General features: G+C 41.8%; 1 protein-coding gene across 1 annotated transcript in view; it reads left to right on the top strand.

Annotated features, from left to right (window-relative positions):
- Positions 1-274: 274 nt before the first annotated feature.
- LOC132320019 (E3 ubiquitin-protein ligase RBBP6-like) overlaps positions 275-19,943 on the top strand; it is a 33,232-nt gene continuing 13,563 nt past the window's right edge. Inside the window, exons 1-5 of the mRNA XM_059832117.1 lie at positions 275-440; positions 4,058-4,157; positions 6,812-6,848; positions 10,529-10,573; positions 12,809-12,897. Of these exons, the coding sequence (XP_059688100.1) occupies positions 275-440; positions 4,058-4,157; positions 6,812-6,848; positions 10,529-10,573; positions 12,809-12,897 (437 nt within the window). The remainder of the gene's footprint in view (positions 441-4,057; positions 4,158-6,811; positions 6,849-10,528; positions 10,574-12,808; positions 12,898-19,943) is intronic.

The raw sequence follows: 19,943 nt of genomic DNA, 5'->3' as shown, positions 1-19,943 counted from the left end.
GAGGCAGGGGCTCCGGCGTCGCCATAGCGAGCGGTCAGGCCTGGAAGCGCTGTGTGCGAGGGAGGGAGCGGAGGACAAGCCGGGGGCTGCAGGGTCCTCTCCCTGTTGTCTGCCTGGGCTGCGAGGAGGAGCTCAAGCTCAGCCTGTGTTGCTTGCTCCGACCCCCTCGGTGGGCCCTTCCCCGAGCCGCCGTGGGCCCTAACGGGCGCAGAGGTCGCAACGCCATCTGCCGTGGTAGACGCCGTCGCGGAGCGGGCACCGCCTGGCCCTGACCATGTCTTGTGTCCACTACAAGTTCTTCTCCAAGTTGAGCTATGACACAGTCACCTTTGGCGGCCTCCACATCTCCCTGTGCGACCTCAAGCGCCGGATCATGGGCCGTGAAAAGCTGAAGGCGGCCAACTGCGACCTGCAGATCACCAACGCCCAGACCAAAGAAGGTGCGTGGAGGCAGCGGGCGTGGGGCCTTGGGGACCGTGCGGCTGGCATCGTCGCAGATGGCCCCACGGCAGCCGTGGCCTGCGGGACCCACACTTTGTGGCTCGTCCCCACGTAGCGTGTCTCAGCCTGGGACCCATCCCGCCGGCGTGCAGGGGGACCAGGAGGGCAAGCGGCACCGGGGTTTAAGTGGGCCGGGAAGCCATAATGCGATTCGGCCACGATCGGTAGCTGTGACTTGTGTTGGGGGCCTCACAGAGCTGTTCTTTCATAGTTGCTGTTCTTTCGTAGTTGCTGTTCTGACAACAACCTTCAGATCTGTGTTTTAGAGGCGGAGCTAGGCGGCGAAGAATGTGTGCTTGATGTGCGACATGTAGTGCTTACAAACGTTTTGGTTTCCTGGAATTCTTCTAGGTAGAATGATAAGGAAATGTGGGAGGATAACTTGTAATAACAAACTTGCCAGATTTCTTTGAAATCTGGTGGAGGAAGCTGAAAGTGATAGAAATGGAACAGATGGCTAATTGGAAGACAAAAAGTGGGTTTGGTGACTTAATTTTGTCTTCGACTTGTTTTACTCCACTACATTGGAAAACTGGTTTTGTGGCTGTTACAGAAACTGCTCCCTGCCACGTTTTGGATCAAGAGTGAATCTGTGACTTATAAGCTATACAGAGCCTTTAAAGCCTTGAGGACACTTGCCCATGAGTGTTCTCTGTATCTAAATTATGCTTTGGAATTTCTTGTTAATATACCTTCTTTTCTACACCAAAGACATTGCCATTCAGATGCTACTGAGCATCATTTTCATCATCCCTTTCTACCCGTGTCTTTTTCTCCTGCTACTACGTGTTAACCACATCCGGGCAGTACTGAAGTTTTATGGCAGAACATTTATGGTCAATATACATAAGAAATGTTCTTAGAGAAGGCATATATTCTTTTAAATCTAGTAAATGGTGCTTGATTCTCGGAGGTGATAATGGTTTTGTATTACTTAGTATGACATTTCAGTTTGGTAGTCTGCCATCTTGGTGAGTTTGAATGGGATTAAATACCTTGGGTTGTGACTTTTCGGAAACAAAAAGACTTGTCAAGTGTTTTCATTCCTTAAACATGAAATTTCTTGTCTTTTTCCTCTGGTTCTGTGACACTCTTACAACCGTCTTTTCTTTAAAATGTGTACAGGTGGTTTTTTCCTCTTCCTGTGTGATGTATTAAAGCTTAAACAGGATAATATGTATGCTGTGGGGACCGTAACTTCAGCCCTAGCCTTTAGAGTGGTCGGACCGAAAGCTCGCTGTGTATCTACAGACATTAAAACTATTTTCAGGAGAATGGTTGCGAAGAGACTTCACAGCACAATGTTAGGGGTCTTAGGGATGCCATTGGATTGCATGACATGCGTAGGTAGTGATATGTTTCAGAAGTCTTGAATTTCTCTAGTAGCATTGAATACAATTGTCAAGAGCTTTTGAACAGTGTTTAATTGGCTTGAAGGGCTTTGCTGCAGAGGGTCTCTGAATTTTGTCTTCAGATGCTGATGTCCTTTCAGCTTCACAAATGCTAGCGGGCTGAATGGCCAACTGGCTGACGTCACTCCTGTAATAGCTGGGTCTGTGTCAAACAGAGCCTTAAAACCAGAATGGTGGATGGTAATAAACTGTGATGGAGACCAATTATTATCACCAGAAGGAGAAATGTTTCGAAATAGGCCAAACATGTGGATTCTGTTATAGCAGAAACTGTTATCAAGTCATATAGCATTCTGTTATAAAGTTTTAGAACAAAAACTTATGCTCGTAAGTATGTTCCCCCCCCAAAGTGTTACTCTATATCCATAATACCAGTTTTACAAAGTCTGTTGCTTTGTTTTCATACGTAATCAGAATCCACTGAAGGAAAAGTATCTGCCTCACTAGGTTCTGTTAAATGTGGTGTTGCCTAAAGGTGAAGTTAAAGCAGGAGTCTCTTCCCTGCTTTAAAGAGCATCCCTCTTGTTTGACAGTGACAAGATCCTCCTCTAGGCAGGTTGTGTTGCCCTTTGGCCGTTGTAAAATGAGTATAAAATCTTACACTGCGTATATGAGTGACACTGATGCTTATTGAAGCTTTCCTAAGGGTGTTTTCCATGTGAAAAGGCAAAAATCCCCCAGTGGTTTTCAGAGCAAAGCTAGAGAATACATTTCAGTGCCATGTATATGTATGCCCAATTTCTGGTTTCTATGCGTGACCGTGAATTTCAGTTTTTGTTAAGCAGATGTAGATGCTTAAACTCACCTTCAGAAGATAAAGGGAAACACTAGACCCGGATATTCTGCCTAAATGGGATGTTTGGCATTCTTGCACGTGGACATAAAGTATTGGGGTTTTTTTTATAACATTGCCTGTGCAGGAGTCCTGACTAAAGGCTGAAATGATCGTGGAAAGAACAAAGTGAACCTTGAGTGAAGGTGGCCTACTTGTTCAGATTTTGCCGAGCACTCTAAGCTTTTACAGTTCAGTAATTGTTACTTTTCATCATGGCAATCTAGTAATAGAAGCAATGCTAATGTAAGCTAAAAGGAAACAGGATTTTAAATACCAGTGGAAAAAACTGATGTGATGGACTCTCTTTAAGATGCTGGGGAGGCAAAATGGATGGTTGGGACCTATTTTAAAAGGTGCGGGGGGGTGTGGGGGGGTGTCCTCTTCCATGCTTACTGCAGAGGCAAGTTCTATAAAGGCAGAATTCCCTTCAAAAAGCCTATACTCGAGAATGATGCATTTAAACTTGCCTCCTTTTAATTTGATCTGGATTTCTTGACCTGTCTTTTACAATAGATGTTCTCACAATATAGTGGAAGAACTGCAAACTCCAGAACTCAGGTTTCTTGAGTACTCTTGCCTGCCCTGTAACATTCTGACTCCAAACACTTGGAGAATGTGCTATTCTGCTTATCAGGCAAAATTAAAACCCAAACAGAACAAACATGAGACTCTGGACTGGTCTTAATCTGGTGATTTGTGGTCTGGACCAGAAGGAATACTCCGTATGACTCCGTTCAGCAGGTAGAAACAGCTGCTTTCGGCTTCCAGAACTGCAGCTGGCGTGATCTACCATTGTTTGTCTGGGCGTCAGTGCTGTTTCCATTGAAATGCAAAGCACTGAGCAGCTGAGAAGTGTGGTTGTTGATGGATTAAGCCCCAAGAAATAGGCAGCCATGGCAGGCTCTCTTCTGTGTTCTGTCAGTCTGGAGCACTAGCAGCACAGGTGAAGCGTTTTCAGTTAAGAGCTATGAAAGCGACGGCGCAGAGTTTTCGTGCTTTAGCTAAGTGCCTGGTTTGCTGCAGGGCAAGCTAGGCAGGCTTTAGAATCTGGTTTATGCAGGTGAGACTTTGCTGTGGTTTGTTTTTCTCCAGAGGTCTATTGGTTTTGTAGCCTAACGGAAGCCAAAGCAACCTAAGCTAGATGAGGAAAGAACCTCGTGCATTAGCAGACTCTCCTTTAGTGACCTTTGAGACCATTTTGCTGTTGGCATTCAAACTATTTTAAAAAATGAGGGAGATTTTGCTGCTTGTGTTTGATTCTCAAACCTGAATTTATGTTGGTTTATGTCTGTCTTTATGTTGTTTTCAGAATACACAGATGATCATGCCCTGATTCCTAAGAACTCATCGGTAATTGTTAGAAGAATCCCTGTGGGAGGAGTTAAAGCTACCAGCAAAACCTTTGTTCTGTAAGTATCCATAAAGCATTGTATTCTTTGTTAGGGGTTTCAGTGTGTTGACTTTTTTTACAGATACTAGTTTACAGAGGCATTCCGCTTGTATCTTTCTTGTTAAAGCTGCTGTTAAGTTTTGTTGTCAGGGGGTAGATTTTAGCGCATCTGTCCCAAAGTAGACTTACATTTTTTGGCCTGCTGGGGCACGGGGTTCGAACTCCAACAATGGTAACTTGTAAGATGATTCTGTGGGGTTTGTTCCTGGGGTTGACTGTTCTGAGATCCAAGTTGTAGATCCTGTTCCCTCTAGGTGGAGAGATTCCTTATTATATGTGTTTGCTTTTATTGCTTTTATAGTAAAGAGAGATACGCACTGTAGTGTAAACTTGTAATTTGTTCCCGTCTCAGAAGAGTCTGATTCTGAGTGTTTAACTATTTCTTGCATTTGGGGGAGGGGGGCGGGATATGGCAGGTATTCTTACGCCCCAAATCTGGGGGTTCTGCATACTAGCTATAGAGGAAAGACCAAGGGTTGCCAGCTGGCCAGCCAGGCAAACAAGAATTTCCGTTCACAAGTGATTCCTATTTGTTTCCTAAAGACAGTGCCTGTTTCAGGCAAGAGAAGAACAACAATATCCTAAAGTGTATTGCCTTTTGTGCGAGCACGATGAAGGAACAGTTAATCCTTTCCAAACTTGAAACTCAGTAAGCAGTTCCGCACGTTCCTAAATGTTACTGGTTGTCTTTCTTTGTCTGTTTTTACCCTAAGCTGGTATCTGTGCTCCAGGTTTTAATTCTGTGTTCCTAAGATTTACGGAGGACAGAGAATCGGGTGTACTGATTAAAATTACAGCTCTTCAAATGCATGTCATGTATGTATTCATACAGTCCCGTTCTGTATCAGCTACATTAGCATTGTTTGAATGGCCATGTTTTCCAGCCGCCTTAAAGGTACGCCTCTCCACCACAATCAGTAGCTATTATTAGCGTGTGGTTTTGCCATGTCTTTCTAACGTTGGTTCTCATAAATCAAGTAGACTGATGAGTTACAGTGTGTCTTGAAGAAACACTGCAGCAGCGTGCTGGTGCCCATGAAGCATTTGCAAGCAAAAACCCCTGATTTTATGTGGCTCTGCATGTAAACTTTGGGCATATTACTGCAGTAGCTGCTGCAGTGCTTTCAGGCACTGCCTAGTAATTCGGGACGCCACAGCGTTGTGCTTATAAACGTGGCCTTGTTTGGGGGGGTTAATCGAAATACGGATGCTTAGTGCTGTCTTGTCAGTGCATCCTCCCTTACTGGTTGGATGTCACCCTCTCCTGCTATTGTAACGCTGCCCTAAAACGAGAGGATAGGTGCTGCTAGCCTCAAAGATCAAAGAAGTAGCTGGATGTGGGGGTAAGGAAGGAATGGCACTGCTGTTCTAACGTTGAAAATTAACCAGGCAGATTAGCTTTCTATTCCTTCAGCTGGAAACATTGCAGAAACAACTGGTAGAGTGGTTAACGTTTGGGAATGATGAATGTGTGTTGTAATGGTGGAGAGGCCTTCAAAATGCGTTACTCGCCTTGGAGTATGTTCTTCAGGGTCAGTGGATGAAGAAACCCTTGTGTGGCAATCTAAAGTATCTCCTCGAACTTGCTCATCTTCAGGAGGTACATGGCTCTAACTGCGAGCCCGGTGGTGGTCTAGCAGTGGCAGGAAGCATGAGCCTTTCTATTTGGACATCAGTTCCACAGCAGCCTTTGAATTGCCTCTGCTCATGGGACACTTTGGATGATGTGTGAATGGTTTGTTAACGATATCAGTGGTTGCATGTCTGATTCCTGATGAGCAGCATGCAGATACAGATCAAGGAGTATGTGGAAGCTCAGCAAGGTTTCAAATGTAATAAGTATTTCCTAAGATATTGTAGCATTTTCAAGATTTTCTTAAAGCAAATTCTGGCAATTAAGACCTTTTTTTTTTTTTTTTTTGTCACAGGGCTCCTAAAGCACACAAAACCCTGGGAACTGCTTTCAGGTGACATGTCTACTACTATTTTTAGTCAATGTAGCATATGTAACCCATGTAGTATTTTGGCACTTTCATGGCTAAGTACGGTAGATATCTGAACACAGTGCTTGGGCTGCCACAAAGAAACACTGTTCTGAAGACTGTGCTGCTGACACTGTTGTTATTTCTTTGTCAGATGACTGATTTTTTTCTCTTAAGTAAATTAGCGCTTCAAAGGGTCTCGACTACCGCTGTTCTTTCTTAGAAACTAAAGTACTCTCTCTGGTAGCTATTTGTAAGACTAGGGCGGGATATAGGGATTGGCTAAAGTTACCTTCATTATCTTGAGGGTTGAGCATTTAAGAACACAAAACTTAACGCAGCAGAGACAAAATGTCTGAAGACTTCCTCTTGCACTGTTGTGTTCTCGATCTCTAAGTCTTCGAGTGATTTCAGACAAAGTAGACGTGGGATTTGGGGGGTGGGGGGGTGGTGTTTAATGCATTGAATGTTATCAAAAGAGAGAGACGAGTTTATGTATAGGAAGAAATTTCCCCATTCACTAGCCTATCAGAACATAATGTTTTGATGTTCAGGTTTTATAACGTGTTTTCACTGCTTGATGTTGGGTACAAGTGCTTTAAGTTCTCATCTCCTTGATTTCTTCTTCTAGAAGTCGAACTGAGCCAGTGAGTGGAACACCAAAAGCAGTATGTAAAAACACCATCTCAGACTTTTTTCTCCACACTGCACTTAATTCTCAACAATGTAGCCTTGTATTAATTTTCCAAACATTAACTTAATATATTTTCCAGTAAACCATAGTATATGTTGTGAATACCATGTATTGGATTCAGCATAGTAATAACTGAGTCATGCCATCGTTTGCACAGTTCTAATGTGAATCTTGGTCTTTGTGCCTAGTAATGCATTGTGTTTCACATTGAATATGCCAGAATATTTCCTGAATGACTGTGTACTGTGCAGGTAACGTATGATAATTTTTAGATCGTGTAGGCTCAAGGTTTGCACAGTTGAACATGGTGCCATGTTCTACAGCTGTCTGTCGACAGCTAGTAATCTGGATGTTTGTATAGGTTGTTGTGTGCTTTTTGTTTCTTGCAATAAAAGGTGTTTGGAGTGTATTTTTTGCCATTTTCACATTCTGCTTTTTCTTCACTGGAACGGTGTGAGGCATTACACTAACCCTGGATCATTGGATCTGATCACTTGATAAGGTGTTAGGGTAACTTAATCTAGAAATTCATGAACTCTGGGTCTGTGTTCTGTGAAGAATACAGCCTCTGATGCTCGTGGAATGGTAGGCAATCAACTTAAAATTGAAAACTTTTTGTAGGTAGGTCTAAAACCACTACGTCTAAATCTGACATCCATAATTCTATCACTGATTGGTTCAAATTCCTTTTTGGACATGAATGCCTCTCATTGTGATTTTGAGTTAGTTTAACTGGCCCAGTGACCCTAGCAGTTAAAGTAATGCATTTATGTAAACCACGTTTAGAGTATTTGGTCTAATTCTGATGGGGTTTTATTTCCTGAAAACAGTTGTTTTCCTCTTTGCTTACTAGCATGTGTATAAACACAACTCTCATGTTCAAACATTATTATTATTGTTGTTGTTGTTGTTGTTGTTGTTGTTATTGTTATTGTTATAAACATTAGCCTCGTGTGCTCCCTGGCATGTCTGTGTTACCTTTCTAAGTAGCATCTTACCATAAGCTAACATAGATGTCTCAAAAAAAAAAAAAAAAAAAAACCCAAACCAAAAAAACACAGAAAAAGGAAGACTCCTGGAGTGGGAGGGAAGACTTAGTGTTTGTTAGAACTAATTAAAGTAAATGAAAGACCAGGCAAAAACATTCCCTTCTTGTTTGCTCTGACTGTACCTGACATGGGTTGTGGGTAGCCACAGGGAGGGTGGAAGCCTTGCATCTCTCTTTACAAGTCCTCTCTCTCTCTCTCACTGTCAAAGCACGGCAGTCTCAGGTGCTTCTAGGCTTGGAGGCACAATGAGCTTTATTCTTAAAGCTAGCTCAGGTCTTGGTCTGAAGGGTGGGGGGTTTGTTTTGTTTGGTTGGTTTTTTAATACACGTATTTCTGTAGGTATTTCAAAGCAGAACCTGGATCTTACTGTGGTGGGAATAAACCACTGGAAAGCTTGCCAATTATTGTTGAACAGTAAGGCAGCAAAATGAAGTTTAGTTAAGATATTTTTAAAAAGGCTGCACAAAAGCTGATACTTTAACTCTTCCTTCATTGTCTTGCTGTTATGTTAGCTGTTGTTGTTGTACACTTCCAAATTTGTGCTGCTGGCCTACTGTTACTACAGCCAAGGCAAGAAAGGGGATCCTTTTTGGTTTAGCATTACTATGTCAGTAGCTGCAAGGATCTCTAGTTGGTATTTGTCCTTAGAGGCTGCAGAAATGCAGAGAGTCGTGCCCATCGTTTTAGCGCTGTTGAGCACAACTGGGATCCTTCCTGGCTGAATTTGTAGTTTAGCCAAGCTGTCGGGTTTTAGGAAACCACTGTAATTTAAATGTAGCACCCCAGCAGTGAAATTAACCTTTTCGTCCTCTGTTCTGTCCCCTTTCCCACTTGCTTTGTGTTAGTTTCTGTTTAGTCTTCTGTTTGAAATGGGAGTTAATACATTGACTGTCGAGTCTGGGGTTTTGGGTTTAGTTTTTGGTGTGTGGGGTTTTTTCCCCCCCAGTTCTTCTGCAGTATTACCTTAGGGCTGTATACACGTTTCATGGAGATGTTGTTTCTACTTGACTGACTGGAGGGGCTGGCAGGAAATACTCCAGTAGACATTTAAAGGGAAAAAAAAAAGACACAAGAATGTCGGCTGATTGGAAGGTGGCCGTTGGGCAAACGTACTAAATAGTACATTAATTATCTATTTGCTGCTTTTGATAGCTGTTTAGTAGAAAGGAGTGCTATCACCTCCGTTAAGAAATGAGACTGTTGCCTGCAGGCCATATAATAACCTCTTCCTAAAAACCAGAAGAACTAATTAATAGTTGATTAACTGCTCTGTTTCAGTTACTGGTCAATATTAGACTGTTTAATGCTAGACTCCAGTCGAGAGCTTTCCTCATTTCTTGTTTGCTGCTGAAAAAGCACCACGTGACAGTGGTTGTGCCTGCCAGGAGAGAACATAGGCCTGGTTTCCCACAAGTAAAGAAGAGTGGCATGCGGAGCTGTTCAGTTTACATGGTGAAATTTTTTCCATGTTTTTGAACCACTTCAGACATCGTAAGCAGTGATTCCGGTGTCTTTCTGATAATGTTTTACTAGTGTAAGCTGAAGTGCTGTTGGTGGCAGAATGTAATTCAATATGCTGGAAAAGGAACAAGAGAAGAGTTACCCTTTTCACTTGTGGCAAAACTGCCCTTCGGTATTAGTTCTCACTAGACACTGCAGTCCATTACTACCCCGTGGCCTGAGGACTTCATTCCTGCAAGCTGTTCCAGTAGGCAGCAGGGAGGGAGGAGTGTGGCTGCAATGGAGAAAAAAATGACAGGATTGTGCTCTGAGTCCATGTTTTCATCATCCTTAGAAATTGCTTTTGGACTGGTAGCAAGGAGAATAATATTAAATTCTCACAGTTCCATAACCAATTTGGAGAGTATGGCCTGTGGTCTAATAAAATACAAGAAATCAGTTTTTATAGGCTACTCTGTCGTGGTAAACACCTTTATTTCAATACTTTGAGCAGTTTCTTTTTTTTCTAGACAAAGTGGTGGGTTACTGCTATGGCTGATGTTTTGGGTTGGCATTTTTATTGGGGTTTTGTGGGGTATGGTGAGTTTGGCGTTTCTAAACTTACTGACAGGAGGGGCAGAGTTCGTGTTTCAGGGCTGATCTGCCTGTGCTTCATTTTCACCGGCAACTAGACTGCGTTCATAAAAAGCATAACCATGTGCATTTGTAAGTGAGGAGACGTTCACTGATTAATTTCCAAACTACCCTGAAAATAAGTTTCCTGTAGTGATGCTTCCTTCTCAAATAAACTTAAATTTTTTTTCAAATCCTTTTTTTTGCTGAGAATTGGCAGCTTCCTTAGCCCTTTGACTTCTAAGCAGTTGTAAACATTAGACAAGGGTCCCTCTCTGAGATACTCTGGAGCAGTAAGTTGATCTCCAGCAGGTTTGGTTATTGTTGTTTCTCCTCATTAACCACATAGGCACTCTTAAGCTGTCATAGGTTTGGACTTTGTTTGGAACAAATACAAATTACACTAGGTTGGAAATGCCTCTTTCCGTGACACTCAGAGGATATAGTGCAGACTTTCAGGCTACAGTAGAGGTTAACTATTGCTATGTTTTGATTGTAGAACTTGAACGTGTGTTTAATTTTTTCTGAACAGATTGATGACTCTTCCGCACCGATTCCTCTGGCCCAGCTTATTAAGGTATCTCGAGAGTCTTGTCAAATACTTTAAAAAAAAAAAGGGTTTGCTTCGTCTTTTTAAATCTTATACTGTGATCTGTAGCTGGATAACTGTTGTAATGTGAGCAAAGCTTGAATGTAGTTTTTAAGAATTTAAAGTATTTCTTTTAACTTTAAAGTGTGTGTGTATTTTGATACTATCCTGTGAAGAGTAGTCGCCAGTTTGGGAAGATAGAAGGGGAGTACCTTAGCAGCCTCAACGTAATGTTGCAGTATTACTCGTCTTCAAGACACAAAGAAGCAGCACTTCAGAAGCTGTTTACCATTTTTCATACCTTTCGTTAATTTTGCACTGGAAACTCACACAATTTTCACAGAAGAATTTAGTTGGCTCTAAGTTACGGACATTTCAGGGGGTTTGCAGCAGCCAAATTAGAGGCGTTTCTGGAACGTGGACAATTGCATGGCTATTTTTCAATTTCTAGTCATTATAGTTATAGATCCATTCTTTGAATGCTGCACGATTTCATAAATCAGAGTAGCTAGAGAGTGGACAACACAATAGACTTTGTTTGAACGCAGGCTGTGTCAATTGTGTAAATATACCTAACTATTTATAGGACTAGACCAAGGGGTACGTGTGGCATATTAGCAGATGTGACCTTCTGAAACTGTTGTAATGCCATGTTTTGCCATGGAGCTGCCTGCATTTTTTGCTCAACAATGTGTAACTTTCTCTGGGAAAGCACTAGTGGTGGCACTTTGTGAAAAGGCACAGTGCTAGCCAATGAAATGACTAGTCTTTAAAGTTACAAAGATGAGAGAAGGCAGGGCCTAATGCAGAGGAGCTAGTTCTTTGTTCTGAAAAGAAAGGCTGGAGTTCATTTCCGAGAAGGAGAAAGCTCTTCCCACTGCTACCTTCTTCCATCTCTCACTGCAGAAATTAAGTTGGGTCCATTTGGCAAAAAAAAACAACAAACCAAACACAAACAAGAAAATTCCTTGGGAAGGTAGCCAGCAAAAGAAATTGGTCTCCATTAGTGCTGTCCCTAAACGTGTCCTTGTTTCCGTAAACTCCTGTGAAGTTTTACTCTAAAATGTGGAAAACTGTCCAAGTGGTGTACACATGTAAGCTTCCGAGGAAATTTAAGTATATCAGAAAAATGCAGGGACATAGCATAAAGCAGCTCCAGACTGTTACTTCCTCTAACCTCTTTTGTGCAGACTGGCTTAGCATGGAGGCAATGTGTTGTAAAAAGTTTTCTTTTTGACTCTTACTATGTATTAAATGCCATCTTTGACTTTTGCTCTATTCCTGGGAACGTTTTGTGGGGTTTGGATGTGTTTTGTAAACCGTTTGGGTTCACACAAACTAGTCAAGTATCTGTAAAGTTTTCTGTAAACGTTAACGGAAGCGCTCTCAGAGATGTCGATCTGGACAATGTTACTGTCTGTATGAAACACCCATTTAATAAAATGTTGAAAGTAGTTGGTTGCTTTTGTGAATGCATGCATAGAAGAAGAAAAACATGAGTGGTTGGTCGGAATGATAGGTGCTTGAAAGTCCACATCATTTACAGTCACTCCCTTAGAGCCTGCTTGTACCTGGACTAGTGTGTGATAAAAACATTTGAACAAATACTACTTAAAAACAATCAACTGCCATCAATAATTGGAAGATCTAGTTCTGCATAAGGTTTGGATTACAATTTGTACGTTAAAAGGACACAGTCAGCTGGAAAAAACTGCAGGTTCTGCTTACTGTAGTTTAATCATTTAACATAGAGAAGTTAGAGAAGAATCTTTTGTCTTGCTGAGGGGTTATAAAAAGTTTGATTCCTTCTAAGGCTTCTGTGTCTGAAGCTGGCTTTCAGCAAGGAGAAACAACCTCTCCGGCTCTTCAGTTGTGTGTCCTTTTAATGCTGCAAAATGTAACTAGTGATATTTGCGTACATCTTTCTCAATTAAATGTACAGTGGACATCTTCTCCTTCAAATAGTCTGGAGCTTAAAAATCAGTTTAAAGGCAGTGGATAGTCTAATTTTTTCTACACATAGCTTCAGTCCACTTGGAAGAAAACGGGATCGATTAGACAGGTCTTTAGGTAAGGTCCAAACAGAGCCTAAGCAGCTGTTTTCATGCGACCTCAGCGAGCGTTGTGCTGCTCTTTACAGGACTGGGTGAGTGGTGCTGTCTTTGGCTGTGTGGGCTTAAATGTGGTTCTAATGTGTGCATCCAATAATTACCTCTTAAACAGACCACCAATCTGGCTGAAGCCAATGCTTCCGAAGAAGACAAAATAAAAGCTATGATGATGCAGTCTTGCTGTGGATATGAACCAACCAGGTAAGTGCTGATAATGTCAAATCTGTTCTTTGAAGCTGATGGGAAAATGGTAGAGATGTTTGTTTTAACACAAGAGACACATGCATATCTTCTTCTTTTTCTCCCCAAAAACGTTTAGTTACATGAAGAAACCCTTGGGTCCACCTCCACCGTCATATACTTGCTTTCGTTGTGGAAACCCTGGCCACTATATAAAGGACTGCCCGACAAATGGGGTAAGATTGTGGGGGACTTCTGGTCTTAGTTTTTTTTTTTTTTTACCTTGGCAGTTAGGTAACAAATACATGAACACGCATATGAAGAGTTGTTTCTCTTGGGGTGAAATGCACTTTATATGGCAATGTTGCAAAGCCCTTCAAAATTCAAGGGAGACCTGGAATTACAAATGTGAAATTTTCTTTTTTCTAGGTCATAGACATTAAATATGTCCATAGATCTTTCTCTGTGAACTTTCATGCATATTTTTATGTATTTCAATATTACTGGGAATTTTTGTGGTTTTAACTGTGGTTTTAATGACAGTTCACCATTTTCTGTATTTTGTATAAAACCAAGATGTTTCTGTTGACCCCATCCATTGAATATTTGCGTGTGTTAATTGCACGAGTCTCTGGTTGAGCTGAGGGATATTTCACCCTGGAGGAACCTGAAGTTAAGCCAAAGAATGTCGACTGAGTTCAAAACACTGCTCCAGCCTTTGGAACATGCTGACGATACTCATTTAGGAAAATCAGTATTTCAGCTGAGCAACCCTTACGCTAGGCAAAAGGAGAGGATGAAAGGCTTTGCTGCGTAAAATAATCACTGAAATGTCATTTTAAGTGCGGGTCATCAGATGAGATATGTCTGCATGGCTTTTCTTAACAGAACAAAAATTTTGAGTCTGCTCCCAGACTTAAAAAGAGCACAGGAATTCCAAGGAGTTTCATGATGGAGGTGCAAGATCCCAACACAAAGGGTGCTATGCTGACAAGCGCTGGAAAATACGCAATACCAACTATTAATGCGTAAGTATGGCATTAGTTGGACTGACCAAAAAGTGAACGAGCAAAACCATGCTTAAATGCCTGAGTGGCAATGCAACCAAGTTGGCCAGCCTCTGTAGTTACAGGGGAGGAAGCATTGTCATTGTGTCTTAACCTTAAAATCGGTGATACTTTCTAGAACTCACATAGGGTGGTCCTACTGTTCGTGCCCCTGGAAGTTGGTTCAACTTGTGGTGTGCTAAGAATCTGTATTTCTGCAAAACATTTCAGTCGTGTTCACAGTGGAGTCGTTCTCTTGGAAAGCTCGTTTTGCTTCTCTTTTATGTTTCAAAGGCTTCTTGCAAAATTTAACACAGAGCTGCTGGACTGAGATTTCCTCCCCCTCTGACTCTTGTCAAATGCCATGTGTGAAACAGACTGAGGTTTTCCTGTTGCTCTAAACTAAGAAAATACTACTGTGTGCTGACAAGAGTGGCTGTTTGAAAATGCACTTGGTCGCACTTCTGCTTTTCTGTCGTGGATCTCCTTTTGTAGAAGCTGCACCGTAGACTTCTTCCATTTATAAAACGTAATTATTCGGAGACTAACTTCATCCTGAGCCTGCCATTTACATTTAGCCTCTGGCAAAGGAGTGGTGGGGTTCACTTCACCTGATTTCTAGCTGTCAAAAAATGATTTTTCTAGTCTGAGCTCATCTCTTAGTTGATCCCAATGAATGGGAGAGTTCTGCAGAAGGAAAAGTGTTCCCCCCTCCCTCTTCCAGTATTGTGGCTATAGGAAAGTAGTTTAAACTAAATGCCGACTTTTTAGAAGCCAAATGTGGAGTGAGCAGAGTTCCATCTATTATCTGCCCTTTGATAAAAGCTTGGAAGAGTTTTCCTTTACCCATCTCTGACTGGTTTCTTTTTCCTTCTCCACCTGCCCTCTAGGGAAGCTTATGCTAGAGGAAAGAAGGAAAAGCCTCCCTTTTCACCAGAGGAGCCCTCCTCCTCCTCCTCCGATGATCCCATTCCAGATGAGTTGTCATGTCCCGTTTGTAAAGAGCTAATGACTGATGCAGCTGTTATTCCCTGCTGTGGAAACAGTTTTTGTGACGAATGTAAGTGTTACTCCCATGTTTGTTATTTCAAAACATCACGTCTGATCTTCTGAAAGCAGAAGTAGGAGATAACGCCATTACTTTGTTGCCAGTTCTACTTAACACTTGAGTATCCCCTGAATAGGAAAGGACTCCTCTTGCATAAACGGAAAAAAAAAGGCAGAAACCTTTTTTCCCTTTTTACATATCCAGTTAAATCCTCTTTACATGTGGAAGGACGAGTATGAGAAGAGTGCGTAATTGTGCAGGTGGTTACAGTATTAGATATCGAATGCATTTAGTTTGTCGACAGCCCTTTCTCTCATACAAAATTAGATAGCCAACTCTGGTGACTCACTGTGGTCTGCCACAAAGGGCATTTAGTTAGGCATTTAATCCACATTCTTCTCCATGGGACAGTTGCTTAAGACCTTCAGAACTCAAACCTCCTAATGCTTTTTTGAGATGTGTTTTATTCAGGAGCCTTGAGGTTGGTGACTTCTCATTGTACGAGGTAGCGGAACAAAGACTAGTCGAAACATCAAGACACAGCCTACTCTACGACTTCAAATGTTACAACAGTGAAATTTCAAAACTCTGGAGTGATTTGCTGCATACTAGAAGTTATTTACATTACTGAACATGGAGAGCTTCATGCTCTCAATTCAAGACCATATTCACCCATTAATCATATACGTGTTTTTATACTTGGCTAGAACCCCCAAAATTGCCTTAGTTTGGCTAAAACTATTCTGATGATTCTAATGATTCACAGGTATTAGAACAGCATTACTGGACTCTGAGGAGCATACCTGCCCAGCGTGTCATCAAACCGATGTTTCTCCTGACGCTTTAATTGCCAACCTGTTCCTACGCAAGGTAACACTATGCCTTTCACATAAACTGTTTGTAAGAAAAGGCAGTTTGTAAAAAGCTGAAAGGGAAGAAAAAGAGCTTAAAAGCTGAAAGGGAAGAGACAATCTGGCAAGTTCAGGTCCCACTTTTGTTTAACATGATTGCCTCACTTTCAAGTTTGGAGCTAACACTGAAGTACTTTAAATACAGATACTCCGAGTTACCAATCATTAGTATCAGGGTTTAATGTGATGTGTTCATATATCTGTACGTCCATTTCTTTTAGGCTTGATAGCATTTACAGGAAGACACAAGCAATTTTACTCTGTGCAGGCCTTTGTTTGTCTCTCTACTGAAGTTTCCCATTAGCTTTTTGTCAATGTTTTTCTGCCTCTAGGCTGTGAACAACTTCAAAAATGGAACTGGCTACACAAAGAGGCTCCGTCAGCAGATTCAGGAGCCACAGCAGCCGCCACCACCTCCACCACCGCTCCTGACTGTTACACCTCCTGCTGCTCTGGTGAGTGCCGCTGAACTTTCTAAATCTTCCTCTCTGTCAGCCAGCAGTTTGTTGGAAGAGAACGTGAGTTTTATTTCAAGATATGCAGTGATTCTTGTATTTTAGTAGAGCTTATTTTCCGACTGTTTGCATTGATTCACAAGGGCTATCAGGTTCCTGTGCCAAGACAACCAGCATTACCAAGCCTTCTGGGCCCCCAAGGACAATCAATACCCACCACCGGTAAGTAACTATAACTGTAGAATTTCTTTAAAAAGATGATCTTCAGAGAAACTGAGTGGGATTTTTTTTCTTTTCCCTCTCCCCACTCCAAAAGGTCGCCCAATGAGTGCCAGTACAATTCGCTCAGCAGGTGGCAGACCGGGCTGGGAACTGTAAGTATTCCACAGAAATTCAATATATTACGACTTGTAACCTGTTAAATGAGGCCGTAAAACATAGCTTACACAACAGCTGGTTTATAATGCAAAACGTATGCACAGGTCGTTGTGGAGAGTACAAGTGGTAATTCATTTTTAAATGGCTTCATTTGAATTGGCTTTAACAAAGGGGATCTGTGCTTGCGGTAAGATTATTGAAAATAGAACTCCAGTACGTGACCGAAAAGAGGACTCTGAAAAATCAACGCTCTTTGAGGAAACCATAATTACATATGAAAATGAAATACAATTAAAGGGTCAGGTGGAAAGCCAGCCTTTTGATTACTAGCTGAACAGGGATGAAGAACTTGATTTCCCAATAGAAGTCAACCTCCAACATTCTTTTTTTTAACAACTTAGTTGATACTGATTGAGCAAAGTACTGGAAGAGTCAACGCTGTCATTTTATGGCAATTTTGAATTTCTTCTATTTAGTCATCTCAAATAGCCAAGCTGCTTTCTCTCAGTTGGAGAGAGAGGAGTCTGTGGTATCTATTATTGCAGTGTCAAGTTAGTCCTTCCTTTTGGTATATATTTGTTATAGATAGCTGGTCAGGGTGTATTGTGTTTATAAAATCTGAAAGATAAAACAAAAGTTAAAAGAAGTTTGAGAGAAGATTAGTTCATATCTGTGCAGTACTTTGAAGATCAGAAGTGGGAAGTATTAAGCATATCAAGGAGTGTATCACCGCAGAGGAGCAGTGGGCACTCGGCACATGGGAGATGGAAGTGATAGTGATAGTGCACTGTAGCCATTAAGACTTGCTCTTTTTGCATCTTACTGCAACAAAAATGATTTGCACTGCATGTAGTTGCGGAGTAGTGAAAAATGTGCACGTTCACGTGCCAGTAGAGGCCCGGCTACACCACCGTAAATCAATCAATAGCTGTGGGAGATCGATCATGTGATAGAAGTGAGTGGAAATAGACTTACCCTTCCTGTATGATTTTACACTAACAAAGCAGCAGCTGCTCTGTCTTGTAAGCAGAAACTTTTGCAAGTTCTGCAATTTGCAGTAGCGTTATGCCAGCAGCTGAAAGAACCTTTGACGTAAGCATGTGGAGAGGAAAAAAGAAAACAAACCAAATTTGGGAGGAAAAAAAATGGGGAGAGTGACTGTTTTGAATTAACTTATCTTTTTTGTCTGTGTGTGTTGTGGTGTTTTTAAGGCCCAAGTCTCCCTGTAGTGCTTCATCTTCCTCTACAAGTTTGTATACCTACTCCAAGTCAAGATCCGGTTCTTCCCGCTCTCGCTCCTACTCTCGGTCATTTAGTCGGTCCCCTTCTCGCTCCTACTCACGATCGCCGCCGTATGCAAGAAGAGGCTACTTTTCTCCAGACAGGTTTGGTCCACCTGGGACCAGACGAGAGAATTCACCATATGCTCGGGGACGGAGGCAGGATTATCGTGGTGGGCAGAGCCACCAAAAGTGTAATACAGCTGTAAATTACCCTGGAAAAACTTCTGGAAGAGAGAGGCATGGCATCAAAGATCCTACAAAATCAAAAGAGAAGGAGGTGGAACATCGACTGGGAGGTGACAAAGGAAATAAAGACAAAAAGCACCGGAAGAGAAGAAAAGGGGATGAGAATGGAGGATTTCCCAATGCTGAGTGGTTAGAAGGAATGAGAAAACCAAGAGAGCCACTTACAGCAGAAGACGTGAAAATGGACTCTCTGTTCATGCTCCCAAGCAGAGATGATGCCACCCCTGTGCGAGGTGAGCCTATGGAAGCAGGTTCTATGGCTTTCAAAGCAGCACCTGAAAAGGAGAAAAAAGAGAAGGATAGGCCAGAAGCAAAAACTGACAAGACAAAGCGGAAAGTAGAGGTGGCTGTTCCTCCTAAGACAGACAATATAAGAAAACCAGCAAAAGCCTCCCAGGAGAAGGTGAACACCGATGGTGACAAATCCCCTCCAATGGAACCTGCTGTGAAAAAAGTGAAGGAGGAGCAGCCAACCTTAATGCGTTTCTGTTCTTAATTCATCTTCATATTCTCTCTTGCAAAACATTTTTGAACTTGTGCATGCTCTTCATGTTGGAAAAAAGCACACAGCATCAATTAGCTTTTCTCAGTGTTTAGCTAGAGCTGCCAGCCTTTCCAGAGCAGCGCTCTGCTGTAAAACTTATTTTTTGTAAAGAGAGCAAGAGAAATCACATGAAAACATCTGCCCCGTAACAGTCCAATTAAGTAGAAGCACCAAGGACTGCAACTGTGACTTTCAAGTAGCTCAGCTGGGCTAACAGCGAGATGTTCAGATAAGCTTACTGCGCTGACTGAGACCATGTATAATTAAAAGGGCAGCTTTCTCTCCAGATTTCTTATTTGGGAATCCATAAGCGTTGATTATGGATTAATGGAATGGTTTAGTTGTAGTCCAACACTATTTGTTAATTCTCATCTGGGGATTTGCTGTATTAGATAGTACTTTGACAGTGCCGTTTAATTCTAGTTTGACTGAGTTTAGAATGCCTTTAATCTTAGTAATACAAGTCACTTTGGTTTTTACATGTAATAAAAATACTCAGACATGATTTCAAACAATAAAACAACATACAATAGAAAGAAACCTGATTTGTTATGTTTTGAGTTAGATGTGTTGTCTATCACAAGGCATGTCAGGTCACTGGAAATGAACTTGATTGGTCAATACAGTAGACAGCCCCCTTTTACATTTGCTTTCTCTCTCGTATTGAATGCATCAAAGAGCTCCAGAAAGTAAAGATCAGAAAAAAGCTGGGAAGGTAAAAATCAAAAGAAACAATAGTTATTCAAGACATAAGCCTCCGAAAATATGCAACAGTTTAGTTGCAGGAGTATAGCATATTGGCGTGTTTGACTAAGAAAGAGCAGAAGGTGGCTGACAAACTCAGGGCGCAGCAAGGATGTTCCCTCTCCATGTTTTAAGGTTTCTTAATCCTTGGAATGAGACTTGAGAGTCCTCTATGGTTTTTTCCTCCTCTAGCTCCAAAGTAAGCTCTTTATCACTTCATTGTAACATGGCTGCCGTACAGCTTTGAAGAAGGAAGGATTAAGGGTGAAGAGTGAATGAGAATTTTCTTTTTTTTTTGGGGGGGGGGAGGGGGGAGTTGGGAGTGGAGGGTGGGTGTTGAAGGGAAGAGCTTCTTTTTTCTTCTCCAGCAGTCTTAGCGGACGTTGGCAGGAGAAATCCTTTCATTGACTTC

This window comes from Gavia stellata, chromosome 33, assembly GCF_030936135.1.
Source record: "Gavia stellata isolate bGavSte3 chromosome 33, bGavSte3.hap2, whole genome shotgun sequence".
NCBI classification, from domain to species: domain Eukaryota; kingdom Metazoa; phylum Chordata; class Aves; order Gaviiformes; family Gaviidae; genus Gavia; species Gavia stellata.
Note: the sequence above shows the minus strand (reverse complement) of the source record. Positions and strands in the feature narration are given on the sequence as shown.